This window comes from Scardinius erythrophthalmus (assembly GCF_964197995.2).
Source record: "Scardinius erythrophthalmus genome assembly, chromosome: 7".
Classification (NCBI taxonomy): Eukaryota; Metazoa; Chordata; class Actinopteri; order Cypriniformes; family Leuciscidae; genus Scardinius; species Scardinius erythrophthalmus.
In genome coordinates this window covers 31,261,541-31,278,211 of record NC_138227.1, presented here as the reverse complement: position 1 = coordinate 31,278,211, position 16,671 = coordinate 31,261,541, and the positions used below count along the sequence as shown (strand labels likewise).

Sequence of the window (16,671 nt, the reverse complement as noted above, 5' to 3'; positions counted from 1 at the left end):
ATATATATATATATATATATATATATATATATATATATATATATATATATATATATATATATATATATATATATATATATATATAATTTTTTGTAGATTTTTGAAAACAGTCTCTTATGGTCACCAAGGCTGCATTTATCTGATCAAAAATACAGTAAAAACAGTAATATTGTGAAATATTATTACAATTTAAAATAATAGATTTTTATTTTAATATACTTTAAAATGTAATTTATTCCTGTGATCAAAGCTGTATTTTCAGCATCATTACTCCAGTCTGCAGTGTCACATGATCCTTCTGAAATCATTCTAATATGATAATTTGATGCTCAGTTATTATCAATGTTGGAAACAGTTGTGCTGTTTAAGATATTTTTGGATCTTTTGATACTTTATTCAGGATTCATTGATGGATAAAAAGTTTAAAAAGAACAGCATTTATTCAAAATAGAAATCTTTTCTAACAATATACATCTTTACTATCACTTTGAATCAATTTAACACATCCTTGCGGAATAAAATAATTACTTTAAAGAAACAATTCGTGACCCCAAACTTTTGAGTGGTAGCCTAGTGAATACTGTTACAAAAGATTTTTATTTAAAATAAATGCTGTTCTTTTTTTAACTTTTTATTCATCAAAGATTACTGAAAAAACGTATTACAGGTTTTAAAAAATAATAAGCAGCTCAACTGTTTCCAACATTGATAATAAATCGGCATATTAGAATGAATTTTGATATGTCTGATTTCGAATAAATACAAGCTTGATGAGCATAAGAGACTTTTTTCAAAAACATTCAAAATATTAACTTTCCAAACATCTGACCGACACTAATATATATATATATATATATATATATATATATATATATATATATATATATATATATATATATATATATATATATGTGTGTGTATGTATACAGATAGATTTATAAATTTATCATATAAATTTATTTGACTAGTTATTTTTTGACTAAATGACAAAAGTACATTTTTTGGCTTCTTTAAATGGAAGATAAACATTTCTATCAACATATTAAAATCCAGACAGAACAAAATCTAACAGATGGACTGAACAGACTAAATAATAGCTTTAGTCCTAATCTAGTTAAGACTGTCTTCAGTTCTTGGGACCATGCACCCCTCCTTCTCACATCATCAGGAAATGAACCAGTCAAAGGTGGCGAAAAAGTAAACAAGCCTGTGTTGAAGTTTTTGAAGCTTTGAAGTGGAGCTTGAGGTGGCGTGCTGGGTTTCGGATGCTGTGTTTGTGCAGGGCTGAGCAGCGGGGAAAATAATGGATGTGTAATGCATGTTTGAAGTCAGGAGACATAAGCCGATGTTTATCAAAACCACACCGCTCAACCTTCATAGTGCCAGGAGCATAACAAGCTGCTTAGAAGAAATCAAGAGAAACCAGTGCACATCCATACAAACAATCAAATGGTTGGATCTCACAACAGCTGCTTTGCTTTTTTCCGTATTTTGCTTTGCATATTAAGTTTAAGGATTGTTTTGCACTGTAACAATATGTACATGTCAATTATTATAATTCTCTTTTTACTGTATTACAAAAAAACAGATGTATTACAATGGTAATGAGCTTGTTTCGCATGCATGAAAATAATGTCACAATGCAATATATATATATATATATATATATATATATATATATATATATATATATATATATATATATATATATATATATATATATATATATATATATATATATGAAGAACATAATACATTTTTTTCTTTTAAATCATGAGGTTAAAAGTGACCCGTACACTGTTTTCGTGACATGCATGCTGACAAAAGAGGTGACTGAGGAAGTGAAAACAAAACAGGATTTCAGTTTGATATTTGGGAACTAACACATGCTTTATTGAGGATGTTTTTACCTTCCATATTTAGCTTTGACTTATTACATAATGACTTAAAGATGCATTTAAAAGAACTCAACTTTCTGTCCAAAACTTCCAGTTGTCTCATAAAATCTTGAATACAGAATGCAAATGGGTGGACCATCATCTACAGCAGTGTTTACAGTTTGAGCCATTTGGAAAATGTATCATCAGACAGTTGCATAAGGTTTAAAGAGGGATGTACAAAAATATTGAAATATAAGGGGGACCAATGTAATATTGGAATAATCTGTAATTGAAAAATCCATAGTAATGCACCACTATTCTGAATTTTGTGAGGGACAAGTGCATTATGAGAGACGTTGAACAAATTGGGATCCAGTCAAGTTCCCTGGTTCAAAACACTAAATGATTTGCATGAATAAGTGGAAGCAGATTTGACGTAAATGTGAAGTCAGTACTTCTCATCAGACTTTCGGACTTTTTCATTTCCCCTTTTTCTTTGATTGCTTGACAGAGACACAATGAGTGAGTGTGATCTAATCTATCACTTGTGCCAAGAGCTTAAAAGCTCTGGATCTCCCTTTTTGACTGACGCATCTTTACAGATACACAGCAACACCTTATTGCAGACTTTTACAGGCACGTTTAGAAGGGAGGATGTTGGACAGGATTGGGTGTGTTGACAGTTCCTGCCAATTCTAGCGTTGTGCTGTCATGTCACAAATTACGCAATTATAAACAAATTTCTCAACCTTATTTATCCAAAACCCCGGCTCAGTTATGCCTGTAGCAGATTACATTTTCATAAGAACAAGGAAGAATTTTGGAAAAACTGGTGTTGCGGCATGCATCTCGTATCAAGACGATTCTGTTTCACTATTCAGTTACTGACACTTTGAGGGATTGAAATGTTGTTTTTACGTTCCATTTAGTCTAAGAGACTGTTCTTTGTCAATATCAGTCAATCGAAATGGCTAAAAACACAGAGAGAATTTCATATTTCATATCAGCGTGGCATTACACACATTTGCAATGGAATACACAGGTAGTAAAGACTTTAAATAGTAACTGTTGAATATTTAAAGATTAAACCAAAAAAAGGGAACATTGCAACTTCAATATTGCAGGCTTGTATTTGTGAATGGACATTACAGAGGGAGAAGCACTGATGATGATCTATTGTAAATAAATACTTCTATGATTTTAGAACTTTATTTTCAAGTGAAGTTTGTAACAGGAAAAAACAGTGCGTTATGACATTATCAATAACAGTGCAAAGTTAATATACAGTATTATATAAAGTGCCAACAAAAGTTTTCAGCTTGTTAATACTATGACACTTCAGGCAGTAAATGTGTTTTCATGTGGCATTGCATGAAATACTATCATTCCATTTTGTTTGTGGGTTTAATTAAATAGTGGTTATATCCTAGTATGTTATTTCCACATTCACTTACCATTCTTGAAATGTAAGTACATTCACATATAGTTAGAAGTTCTGGTCTACTTTAATCAAGTTCCAGTTGATCTATATTTGTATTATTCTTACTCCACAGTTAAGTAATCCAAATGTTTGGATAGATATCCACTGAGAACAGGTGTGGCCCCCAGTACCGGGCTGAAGGATGACTTTAAGAGGGAAGTAAATCCCTCTAAAAGGACATAGTTTACTTATTGCCCAGAGAGATATTAACAGACCCAATTAGGGCATAATCCACATGTTTCATGCCACATTTCATCCACCGCAGAGTGCTTTTTCTGCATTCTGTTTCCTTACATCCACTTTATGTACTGACTTTGAGATTTGTTGCAAGATAGGATGCTGAGCAAGTGTCCATTTGTCCAATATATATATATATATATATATATATATATATATATATATATATATATATATATATATATATATATATATATATATATATATATATATATATACATGTATATGTCCTCATACGTTGGATTCATTGTGAAACATCTTGTTCTTTATGGACCTCAGGCTGAACTGAAGGGAGGAACTCGTCTCCGACTGCATGGCCTCAGAGAACTTGATATCCAAGGAACGGTTCGCCTGAGACTTCCTCTTAATGGAGTTTTGTATTGTCTCTGAGGTGAAATAGTAGACAATGGGGTCGAAACAGCAGTTGGACACAGCAATGCACAGAGCGATGGGATAGATCGTCCGAACCACCGATTCCACCGCGCAGCCCTTCAAGGTTTTGGTCCGCACCAGTGAGTAGAAAACCAAGTTGACATTGTAGGGGATGAAACAAAAGCAGAAGATGCAGAGGTGGACGATGATCATCCTCAAGATCTTTGTCTTGTTCAGCTTCCCTCCTCGACTGACAGTCTGCGGCCTCCTCAAGGTTTGGAGCACCATAGCGGAGCAAACCACGTTCAGTATCAAGGGGATAAGGAACCCCACGGTCTCGATGAAGATCACCACTTTCGAGAGATGGCTCTTCCACTGATTTGAGGAGAAGTTCTCAAAGCAGGATGTTGAGTTATTTAGCTTGTTTGTACTATTCAGCATGAAGCCTGTCGGAAGACTTCCAGAAAGCACCAGAATCCAAACGGCGACGCACACGATTTTAGCATTGCGTTTGGTCCGGAGCCCCCTTGAACGGAAGGGGTGAACGATGGCGAGGAAGCGGTCCACGCTGATGCATGTTAGGAAGAGGATGCTCCCGTACATGTTGGTGTAAAAGAGTGAAACAGAGAGCTGGCAGAGCAGACTGCCAAATGGCCAGTTCTGCTGGATGAAGTAAAAAACCCTCAAAGGGAGCGTGAGCACAAATAACAAGTCCGACACCACAAGGTTCATCATATACGTTGTGGTCTCATTGCTCAGTTTCAGTGAACAAGTGAAAATGTACATGGCTGCAACATTGGTGATGAGTCCCACCATGAAGACAATGCTAAACACTATACTGTAGAGTGGATATTTGAAGCTGTCATTCTTCGGGCAACTGTTGTTGATTAGCTGCAGAGAATTATTGTCCCAGCTGAAGTTGCCAGCCCATTTCTGGGTCAAACTCTCCATCTGAACAGTCGTGTTGTACATCTCAATGAGAAACAAAGGCACACTATGGGGTGGCAGTTAGGCGAGACTACACAATAAGAGGATTTCCCTCAATCCACAATTCAACAGGGCAAAACAAAGCATGCGCAGCAGACAGATTTCTTCCAACCGCAAAATGGTCTTGCCTTCAAGGGCACATAGTTCTCTTTAATGTGTTTTTTTTTTGTTTTTTTTTTTTGTTTTGCAGGCAGTTGAAAACTGAAGCGATCAAACACTTCTCTGTGGCATTCTCCAACAAAGCCTCATGTTGAAGGCATTTCACCCCAGAGACTGGAGCCAGACCCCAACTACCTCTTCCCCTCCCCCTTTCCCCAGCCACCCCACAAGATTGTTGCCCCAAGCTTATAAGTTACTCACTTCAAAGTTTCAATTCACACAGTTCTTTCCTCTGGTTTCACTTGAGCAATACCATCCACAATCAGCCAAAGGGAGTAGTCCTGTTAGAATCCACTCTTAGTATATTCCCATTGAGAAAAAGCAGATGTCTTTTTCCAACATACTAATTAAAGCATTCAAAAATAGTTGCTGTTCCCAGATTTGTCTTGAAGTATCCTTTCAATTAGCCCTCTTTGTTCTCAGTCCCACATATGGTCCAGTGATAGTGGAGCACCTGTAGACCGCATGCAGCACTCCCTGAGTGTGTGACTGTGCAAATGAGCGAGTCCGACTTGCTTCAGCGAGGGTCTGTTGTCCCACCCCCTTCCTCACAGCTCTGTCTTGGTGTCTCCGTCAGCAGTGGCCCCAGGGGCAATTCTGTGCTGTGCTATTGAGGCGGGAGAGAGGCAGCTGTGCTGAGGAGAACTTCACAAGCCAGTGTTATCATGACTAACGTATCTGACTGGCCACAGCTCCTCCTACCTCCAGGATAGATCCCTCCTCCTCTGACTGAGAAGAAATTATTATTATACCATGTGCAAGGTGCAAACTGTCTCTTTTGACAACTTTTAATTTGTTATTGTATTTTCTAATATTAAACCTTACCCATAGGAAAATTATAATAAGAGGTTATGCTTTAAAGGATTATTTAAGTTCTCATATGTGTGTTTTGTAAGTTTCAACTGTTTTGTTGAAATCTGGAGCTATAAAATGTGGATTACAGCTCAGTTAGTGGGGCTTCGTATTGAAATCTCTGACTTTTGTATCTTGACAAAGAGCTCTGAGTTTATGAGCTCTTCTTAGGAGACACATGTGAGATTGCTAGGCAGTCACAGTTTAACTTTAGCACGGTCCAGTTAGCCCCTGCTGGTAGATATCTTAATTACACCATCTGAATGCAAAGAGCATTGACAGTTCAGACAGTCATTCAGATTATCCATTTATTCTGACTATATTTCTGAGATTATGTATATAACACAAATATTTGCTTGCTTAAGTTATATCACATATTAGATGTTTTACCAGAGCCATGGACGTATATTGTCCCTTTCTGCTACCCTAAGATCAGGGTATGTCATTATCCAATCAATGTTGTCATGCGGTTCTAGCATCATTAGTCACATGACATCATGTGCTTGCATCAAGTGCCATTGAGGTGAATGGGAAGGCTAACCAATAGCTTTCTCCTTAGTATTACAGAGCTCCTTGTGTTTTATTTTATGTTATTTTAGAAGCGAAAGACTTATAGAAAAGTTATCTGGGAGAAACCAGATAGGTCCCCCTGTAGTCAATAATTTGATTCCTTAATACTAATTTAAGGAATTAGTCGTCAAAATGACAAAAATTAAAATATCTGTGCCTTAAAATAGCTTGAATGTAACTCTAGACCCTTGCCTCATTTAGTATGCAGTTCTATGAATGTGCAAATTAGCCCCGCCTCCACTCACTCACACCAGCTCAGAGATCCACTCGTTGACGTGATTAGTTACAAGGTAGTTTGTGATGTCAGAAACACCAGCGATTTTGGTTTTTAGTCTTTGGTTCACTGCAGTTTTAAGGAGAAAATACTCAGCAATGGTGTTGACTTATGAATTTGCACATGGTTTGACTTAAAGCATATTAAAAACACCACATAGACGTATAAACAATATTATAAGCTTGATTTTCACCACAGGAGGACTTTTAATATTAAGTTCTCACTTGTGATTTTATTGCATGAACATAGAAACTGCATTTCTGTGCGTTTCCAAACTATTACAAAGCTAAAATAAGCGGAAGTGCAACCAGCTACCTCAGCAAACCGTCCCTCAGTTTAGAGAATAGAGCATAGTTTTAAAGACGTTATATTAGGGTTCGGCAAGGCGTTCTGGATTATAAACCACACCCCATGACACATTGCACCATCTTGCAACAACAACATGCAATGTATTAAGCAATACTGTGAGGAATCAGTCTTTGATTAAATAACAGAGGGACCGTAATTCTGGAAGTATTTTCTCATTCATTTTCTCCACAGGGATTTTAAAGTCCCCAATGATCATGAATAACCATGAAAATACAGAAAATAATAATAAAATAAAAAAACTGCAGCACATTATAAAATGAAATATGGATTTATTATAAGTATTAAATGCAATATATTTGAAGTCATTCATATCATTCATATATACACTGTAAACAATTATATGATCTATAAGTTATAACAACATATGTTTTTACATTGCTTTAACTCATCAAAATAGCTTATTTTAAACTTTATGTTTATACAACTTAAATCAAAATTTAAGTTGAAATGACATAAAATATTAGTTATTCTATTTTATTGTTATAAATCAATTTCTCCATAGAAAAAGTGAAAGGGAGTTTTACTGTCAAACCTGTTGCGCTCTATTTATATGACAATTTAATGTCACAGAATAAAAATCATTGTTTGTTTATTTTAAGGAAAAATCAATGCTGATAGCACATAGGACTTGGATTGATGGACATGGATAAGGACATAAATAATACCTCAAAATAGAGAGATTGTGAGATATAATGGGAGGTATTACTTTACTTATGCAATATGCTGTACATGAAATATTGAAATATTGAATATTGTGAAATGCAGGACTTCAAGACTGAAGAACTCTTTTTTTCCTTCTGCCATTAGACTCCTAAACAGTTGATAGGAGTTTGCAACCATGGACATAATTTTATTGCTCTATTTAACTGCTCTATTTAACTGCACTATCTCACTTTTATTGCTTTTATTAAGAAATTCACTATTAAGAAATTTTTCTTTTTGCTATTTTTATTTTTGTATGACATTGTATTTATTGTATTTATTTTATGACATTTAATGTGGACGGCAAAGTAAGAATTTCATTGTACAGGGAAACATGTTTTCTGTCTGTGCATATGACAATAAACTCTTTGAACTTGATAAACTCTTTGAAATATGTGTTTAGACTGGTAGTTAATAAAACAGGCCAAAAAAAACCCTCAAAATTTGATGTTGCCCTCCTTGCAAACATTGTGATATTTCAAACGTTTCGCTTTTCTTTGTACAGATTAAAAAAAGAATAAGTAAACACACTCCCTAAATGACGTAACCTGACACTATGGTAAGTTCTAGCCTGGTCAGCAAATGTTTTGCTGGTGTGGCATTTGAGGCTGAGATTTGACATTGTGTCATGCTGACATGTATATTCATGTCTAATGTATTATGTATGCGTGACATAACGTTACCAAAGCAAACATCAGCAATGTTAGTGCTAGAGATTTTATGAAGAAGCGAAAATACCCAGCAAACTGACATATAACTCAGAAAGCCTTTGCTGCCCATGTGAAACATGTAAGATGTTTTATGGCCATTGTTCTGTTTTCCCCATGGGGCTCCTTTAAAACAAACACCCCCAAGGTCAGGGAGACATTTTCGGTGAAAAACAGACATGTCATTGTCTGCTGCACGCAAGACCTCCAACAAAACCATTGCACTGAACACATAAAAACAAGACTCGCATTTGTGCACAGCTACTAGACGAAACGCATGTCTCAGGAACGCAAAGCATCTCATTTCAATAGCAGGAAACTGTGCAATGGCCAAGGCACGCTCGACTGCGGACCAACAGAAGTGTTAGTTAGCCGTCCTTTGTGTCAGTTCCAACATCTACAGACAGCCTTGTCCTTGAATAATATTTATGTGTTCACGCATTCCAATCATTTTGTACACAAATAAATTGTTCAGCATAGCAGTGAAATCTCATTAAAGACATATTTCCAGCAGAACATTTTTTTAACCCTAACCTAACCCTAACCCTAACCCTAACCCTAACCCATATTTCCAGCAGAACAGTTGTTTGTCCACTCTTTACACAGCTATTGTGAAACGTACACTTTAGCATACTATTAAAAAGAGTACTTACTATGGAAATACTATACTGTAATAGAATATACTTAGGTGCGTACTTAATGTAATGGTTTTAGACACTTAATTGCATGTTATATATTTACTTTTTAAAAGCATACTTAAGTGTTTTAAGATGCTGTCATAAAATTGTACTCTCTTTAAGTACACTTAAATGGCCTTTTATTTCAGTAATATTATAATATCTGCAAGTACAGGGTTTTAATATACTTTTAAGATTTGAAGTACAAGTGCACATTCAACACAATTACTTTTTTTTCTCAAGTGTTAGTTGTTATAAGTCTTTTAGCATTGTGTTGATGCTTACATAATCACCAACTAATGTAGAAACACTGGATATTGACTACACAACATCTGAGTAAAAAGATCAGCTCGCATTACTTAAGAAATGATACTGACAGTTAATTGGGATTTGAAAACCAAATCAGATTTGTGTGGCATGTATTACCATCAATGAAAGCTACATTAGAATGTTTCAGAAATTGCTGCACTTATCTGTATCGGTTCATTAGGGCAAAATGATTTGTGGGGAATTTAAGTATGTTTGCTCTTCCCACTTCCCTTTGGTCATAATACTTTATCAGTATAATAGCTTCCTTGGTCGAAACGCATAAAATATTTAGCTTTACAGAGATTATGTCCGTGCATAATGGACAAAAAAATCAATATCATGACTCTTTGATTGTTGACTATAATGAGTGGGTATATTTACATAGTATATGTGGGCGTATTACTGATGGCTACTTGGCCATTATGTGGTCCAACCTATAGCTGACAGTTTGCTTTTTGCAAATAGAAACACATTAATGTGTACCAGATGTTTCATATTATTTCCGGATCTAACTTAAGAGGATTGCACTTATAGTTTTTGCAGGAATAGTTCATCCAAAAATTTAAATCATTTACTGGTCCTCTTAAGTATAGTCAATAGTAGACCGGACTTTTCCCAATCTTCCCTTGTGAAAAAAAAAAGTGCACTTAATCATATTTTTCCATTATATAGAAAATAGCAGCCTGAACATTTTGCTAAACATCTGCTTTTGTGTTCCACTGAAGAAAGTCATACAAGTATGGGAGGTCTTTCCCAACTGATTGCTTTTTTTCCCCAACAAAAGTACTGTGAAAGCACTTGTATTTGCGGGTGTTTATGACACACAGCCTCAATTCACGGATGTCTATTTGTTTATTTGATGTTGCAATTCACAATTTCAGAAGAGTGGTTGGTTGTTGTCATATTGAAAGAATGTGTGGCAACGTGTACGAACTGAAAAGATACTGCGTCATGAATCAGTGTTGCAACATTGCTCATTCTTGCAAAACTGTGGGCATTTGGCAGGAAGGAAAAGTGAGTGTTAAAGAAGAACTCCGGTCAATTTTAACATTGAGCTAATTTTTTTGTAAATTTGGGGTGCTGTCAATACAGAGAACAACGACAAAAATCGGTGTTGCCTACACCGTATTATCCTCTTTTTAAAATTTGCACCCTGTTGACTTCAATGGGGCAAGTTTTAATTTACTGCAGTCAGATTCACGGTGTAGGCAACACAAATTTTTGTCGTTGTTCTCTGTATTGACAGCACTCCAAATTTACAAAAAAATGAGCTCAATGTTAAAATTGACCGGAGTTCTCCTTTAAGTTCATGTAGTGATGCAAAGTGCACAAAGTAACATCGTCTGAAAGGAAGAGATGTAAGAGGAAGTGAAGTATATACATTGATATTCACTGTAAAAAGTTGCTTTATGATTTCTATATTTTGACCTTTAAATTCAAATTTTGTTGTTGTAACCTAATTCATTTGGTTTTATGTAACATAAAACAAGGGAATGCTGTTTTAACTTAATTGAGTTACATTGGCCTAATATACAATTTCCGATAAAGCTCAGGATGGACACATTTGACACATGCACACTATGACAGCTTGTGTCCGCTATACAGGACATCTGCAGTGAAGGACATAGAAGAAGAACAGGGTTGTGTTTGGCTACTTCTTGCTGATCTGCGAATTCTACTTCAGTGAGAAATTGTGATTTGAGGTTATCATACACATTATGTTGAATCAAAGTGAAAATCGCAATTGTAAAACAAATATACACTAAAAAAAAAAATTTCAGGTTAATTCATTAGAATGAGCTAAAGTATCTCAATTTAAAATTCTGTCACAACTTAATTTAATTGTGTTCAGTCCACCTAATATATTCAAAAGTGATGTTTACTTATTCATTTATGTTTAAACTACATGAATAATTGACATTAACTGCATGACATGAGAAGTGGATCTGTAGTTCCAGTATGCTTTACAAGGGACTGCATTAGGAGAGTCAATTTAGGGATTGAGTGTTATTTTATGTGTTTTTCAGTAAAGGGAAAAATTTTGGTAGTTTATGTTAATGTTTAATGTTCAGTTATGTTGGACTTTTAGAGTTATTGAATTTTGTGGTTACCATTGTACTGAAGAGTAGTGCTTGTGCTTTTGCTGTGGGCACTCAATGCCATCAGTACTGACACCAGTCTTATCTTAGTTTTTCATTGTATGTAGTGATGAAACACTACTTGGTTGAAAATTAAGGCTCAGCAAATAAAAAAATAATTTATAATAAATATAATAAAATAAAATATAACCAGAATTGGAATGAATGATGTAATAAAGTTAAGTTAAACATACAAGAGTAATTTAATTTGACATAAACCAACTAAATAGTGTTAACCCAACTAAACTGATTTATTTAGAATTAAATTAGGTTGTGTGTAAAAATGTGTTCATTTAAATTAAGTTAGGGTAATTCATATTTTTATTGATATTTACATCAATGTGGAAAAGGACTTTCATCATATAAAACAAAAAAAGATTATATCGAACTAATTACGTAATTTTACCTAGCTGGAGAAATCAGGTTATATCTACTGACATTGTGTCAGTAAAACCTTGTTTTTCAGGTTGGTTGAATTCAGTAAACTTAAAAAAATGTATTTCATTTCAACATAACCAGTTATTGTAGATGTTACCACATGAATGGACACAATTTTTATTTATTTTTCAAAGTCTGTCACCTATTTGAGAAACATTGAATGTTCATATTAAAATGACCACAGAACGAACAAGGATCAGGAATCAGGACAGAGAGAAACTAGACAGGTTTGGACTATGCATGTGTTTACTCTAAGTGTAGTTGGTGAGAGGAGTGGGCAGTGGGCAGGTCTAACGGACCTGTACGGGAGAGTAAGACGACCCCGCCCTACCACGAGTCATAGGGGCTCACCATGGGCAAGTGACAGTACCCCTTTATGCCTCCCAACTATGGGTCAAATAGTAGATGTCAACTCGGCAGCAGGGGTTGGCAGCTGTTGTAGAGCATTGGAACATTCCTGGTTGGTCTACCACAGCTTCCTCCGTGGGCGGATGATCCTTTACAGGACAACGGTCAGCGTGTATCAGGCCAAGTTAGTAGGCTACTGCGGGGCGATCCTGCTTTGCTCTTGACTGTCGTGCTTTGCACTCCGTCGGATCTAGTGGTGCAGGACCCAGAGGAAGACTGTTGTCCTGGGCAAACATCCGTCTTCTGCACTTTGCCCCGGCATTCGGTGCTATAGCATGCATGGAAAGTAATACACATATTCAGTGACTGGCAAATCGGGAGCCCTTGCACTCAAGGGCTGTCGTTGCTCGGCAGGACACGCGTGTAAGGCAGGCGCGGTCAGGTCGACATTCTGCGACTGCCTCCTCTTCCTCTTCCTCCTCTTTCTCTTCTTCTTTTTTGACATTGGCGGGCTGGAACATCAGAAGTCTTGGAGTGCACTCCGATCTCAACAGTGCTCCTCCTCGGAAATCAGCCGTCATTGACTGCGAACTATCTCGCCTCAGAGTGGATATTGCTGCTATAAGCGAGACTTGGCTGTTGGGCAGTGGTTCGGTGCGCGAGAGGAACTACACCTTTTTCTGGCATGGTTACCCAGACGACCATCATCCAATGCATGGAGTCAGCTTTGTTGTGCGAAACACCCTGCTGTCCACAGTCTCTCAACCAACTGCTTGCTCTCCACGTCTAATGTCCCTGCGGATGTCACACTCAGCTGGCTTTCTCACTCTCCTCTCTGCCTATGCACCCACTCTTGACGCATCTCCTGAGGACAAGGACGCCTTTTATGCCCACGTTAGCGAGGTCATTCATTCTGTCCCAGCTGGGGATGATCTAGCTCTGCTTGGGGACTTCAATGCCAGAGTTGGAGGGGATGTCATTGCCTGGAGGCCGGTCTTGGGTCATTTTGGGATTGGTAATATCAATGACAACGGCCAACGTCTCCTTGAGTTGTGCGCTGCTCATGACCTATGCTTACCATCTTCCTTTTCATCTGGTCCTATTAGATCCAAGGTTACCTGGATGCACCCCCGGTCCAAACATTGGCACCAACTTGATCACATTATTGTCAGGAGGCGCCAACTCAACGCTGTCAAGAGGTACAGGAGCATGCACTCTGCTGACTGTGACACCGACCACGCCCTTGTCCGCTGCTTTCTAAAACTCACTCCAAAAAAGTTTCACAGTGCCACTCCAAAGCCCATTCCAAAGTTAAACACTGAGTTGATGCGGAAACATGAATACGTGGCAAGATTTTGTGCGCGTATGGAGGACCTTCACCTCAGAGCTGACGACACTCCTGAAAACATCCGGGCCGAGCTAAGAGGATCCATAATGGAGGCTGCATCTGAGGTCTTTGGCCTTTGTAGTAGGAAACAGCCGGACTGGTTCCTTGCAAGCTCTGCTACTCTGCTCCCGGCCCTTGCTGACAAGCGTGCTGCCCGTCTCAGTGTTCTCCAAGATAGAAACGACTACACTATCACTCACTATCGTAAGGCCAGGAATGACGTTAAGCGTATCACACGTCAGGCCCACGAGCAGTACTGGCAGGATCTTAGTCGGAGGGTAGAACGGTGTGCAAGTACTGGGGACATACGCGGCATGTACAGCGGCATCAATGAGGCACTGGGTCCTACAGTGAAAAAAACAGCACCTTTGCGAGCCAATGATGGCACCATCATCAACGACCTTCCAGGCCAGCTTGGTAGATGGGTTGAGCATTACAGCTTGCTGTATGGCACTCCTGTGGATGCCGACTTGAATGCTGTTTCTGCTGCTGTACCACAACTACCTGTTTTAAACGAGCTGGATGCGGAGATCTCAACAATGGAAATCGAGTGTGCGATTGCAGCCATGAAGGGTAACAAGTCACCGGGTAGCGATGGAATTCCAGCGGAGCTGCTGAAGTGTGGCGGGGCAGTGTTGGTCAGACGGCTTCACAAGAAAACAAGGGTGACAGGCAGGACTGCAACAACTATCGAGGCATTTCGCTCATTAGCCTTCCAGGAAAGCAAGGGTGTGTCCTCGCTCCCACCTTGTTTGGCATCTATTTCTCGGCTGTGCTGCGACGGGCGTTTCCGGATCCAGGTGGGGTTCTGCTGCACACCAGGTGTGATGGCAACTTCTTCAGCCTGGCTCGTCTAAGGGCCAGAACCAGGGTGAAGCGCGTCCTTGTGCGTGAGTTGCTCTACGCAGACGACGCTGCATTCGTGGCTCACACTGAACAAGAAATTCAGGAGATGTGCAATTCTTTTGCCACTGCCTGCACAGAGTTCGGACTCACCATAATCCTCAGTAAGACAGTGGTGATGGCTCAGAATGTTCTTGCTCCCCCTCACGTCACCATCAACGGCACAGTGCTGTCGGTTGTCGAAAAATTTGTCTATCTCGGCTCAACTCTGACAGCAAACAACAGCCTTGATGCTGAACTGAATACCAGGATCGGTCGTGCCTCAACAACCTTTGGGCGTCTTCAGTCTCGTGTCTGGAACAACAGCCACCTTTCTCTCAAAGTAAAGGTGCGCGTATATGAATCCTGTGTGCTCTCTGTTTTATTATATGGAAGTGAAACGTGGCCTACATACCGGCGGGAGGAGCACAAGCTTAATGCTTTCCACTTCCGTTGTCTACGACAGATCCTTGGCCTGTCATGGCAGGATCGGGTCCCGAACACCACTGTATTGAAGCTCACTAACAGCAGTGACATGTACATCGCAATCCGGAGGAGACGTCTTGGATGGATCGGCCATGTGCGTCGTATGCCGGATGAACGTATCCCAAAATCCATCTTCCATGGGGAGTTAGCTGTTGGACATCGCCCTCGTGGCCGACCCAAGCTCCGTTTCAAGGATGTCATCAAGCGGGATATGAATGTCTTTAACATCAACCCTGACCGATGGCATCATATTGCGGAAGACAGGGCAGCTTGGCGGTCTGCGCTGACAGAGGGCATGACTCTGTCATGCCAAGCTTACATTAGCTTTTGCACAGATAGACGGCATGCTAGACATCGTTTAGATCGGCGCTTGCGCTGCAAAAGGCCTTGATGAGTTGGTGAATAGAGTTCCAAAATGTCACTACTGCCTTTTCAAAGACCGCTTCTTGTGAACAAAATGATAATAACCTTTGATTATTTCAAATGCAGGATGGGAATTTTTTGTCATATGATACCTGATAAATGTGAAGAGAATAACAAATGGGGAAAATTTTGCTTGTTACTAATAAAATGGAAACAGCATGACAGACAGGAAAATCTAAAACTAGACAGATAAGAGGTTGTGAAGATTTCCAGACACCCACAGATTTGGTCATGGTAAACATACTGTAGGTCTACACACACTTTAAAGGGACAGTTCACCCAAAAATGAAACTTATCCCATAATTTACTAACCATCCTAGGTGTGTATGACTTTCTTCTTTCAGTCTACCACAATCAGAGTTATATTCCAAAAAAACATCCTGGCTCAGAGGTCAGTGGAACTAGACTTGCGTACGGCCGTTACCGGAAGCCAGTGATTATAGTTTGTAAAGTTATAAATATGGATATTTTTTCGCACAAAAACACATCGCTTCTAGCCTGGCTAACGTCAGACCAAGTCTCATTTGAGACTTGGTCTGGGAACCACGTGTTAATTTTCTCGTATTTGAGGCTTGGTTTACGAATGCCCAGAGCCGTTTATTGGGCGCTATGAATGTCTATCAAATGCGCCTGTATGTAGCTCATAACCAATCGCTTCAATTATACCAGATGACGTATGTAGAGTGACAGAAATTCGACGAGGAAAAAAGACGATGGGTCAAAGATTTATTTGTACACGATGGCGTTTAGCGAATATTACCGTTTGTGCAAGATAAACATGAGGGTAGAAGGTAGTCTCGCGTAGCCAGACCTTCAGACTGACGGCTGAAGGTCTGGAATTCATAGCAGCTTTCTTTGGCCAAGGCCCGCCCATAAGGCCGTTTGACCGACATGTCAAACAACCAATTACAGTTCGTTTTGTTCAGCGTCACATTTCGGGGCGTGGAAATGTCCCCACAACAACAGACCGGCGTGCAACAAGTCAGTCAGCATA

At 38.6% G+C, this 16,671-nt stretch overlaps 1 protein-coding gene across 1 annotated transcript; it reads right to left on the bottom strand.

Annotated features, from left to right (window-relative positions):
- Positions 1-1,873: 1,873 nt before the first annotated feature.
- Positions 1,874-5,750, bottom strand: lpar6a (lysophosphatidic acid receptor 6a). Its single transcript, XM_081371504.1, has one exon. It carries the CDS (start codon positions 4,939-4,941, stop codon positions 3,829-3,831), a length of 1,113 nt encoding a protein of 370 aa, XP_081227630.1. The 5' UTR covers positions 4,942-5,750; the 3' UTR covers positions 1,874-3,828.
- Between the last annotated feature and the right edge of the window lie 10,921 nt (positions 5,751-16,671).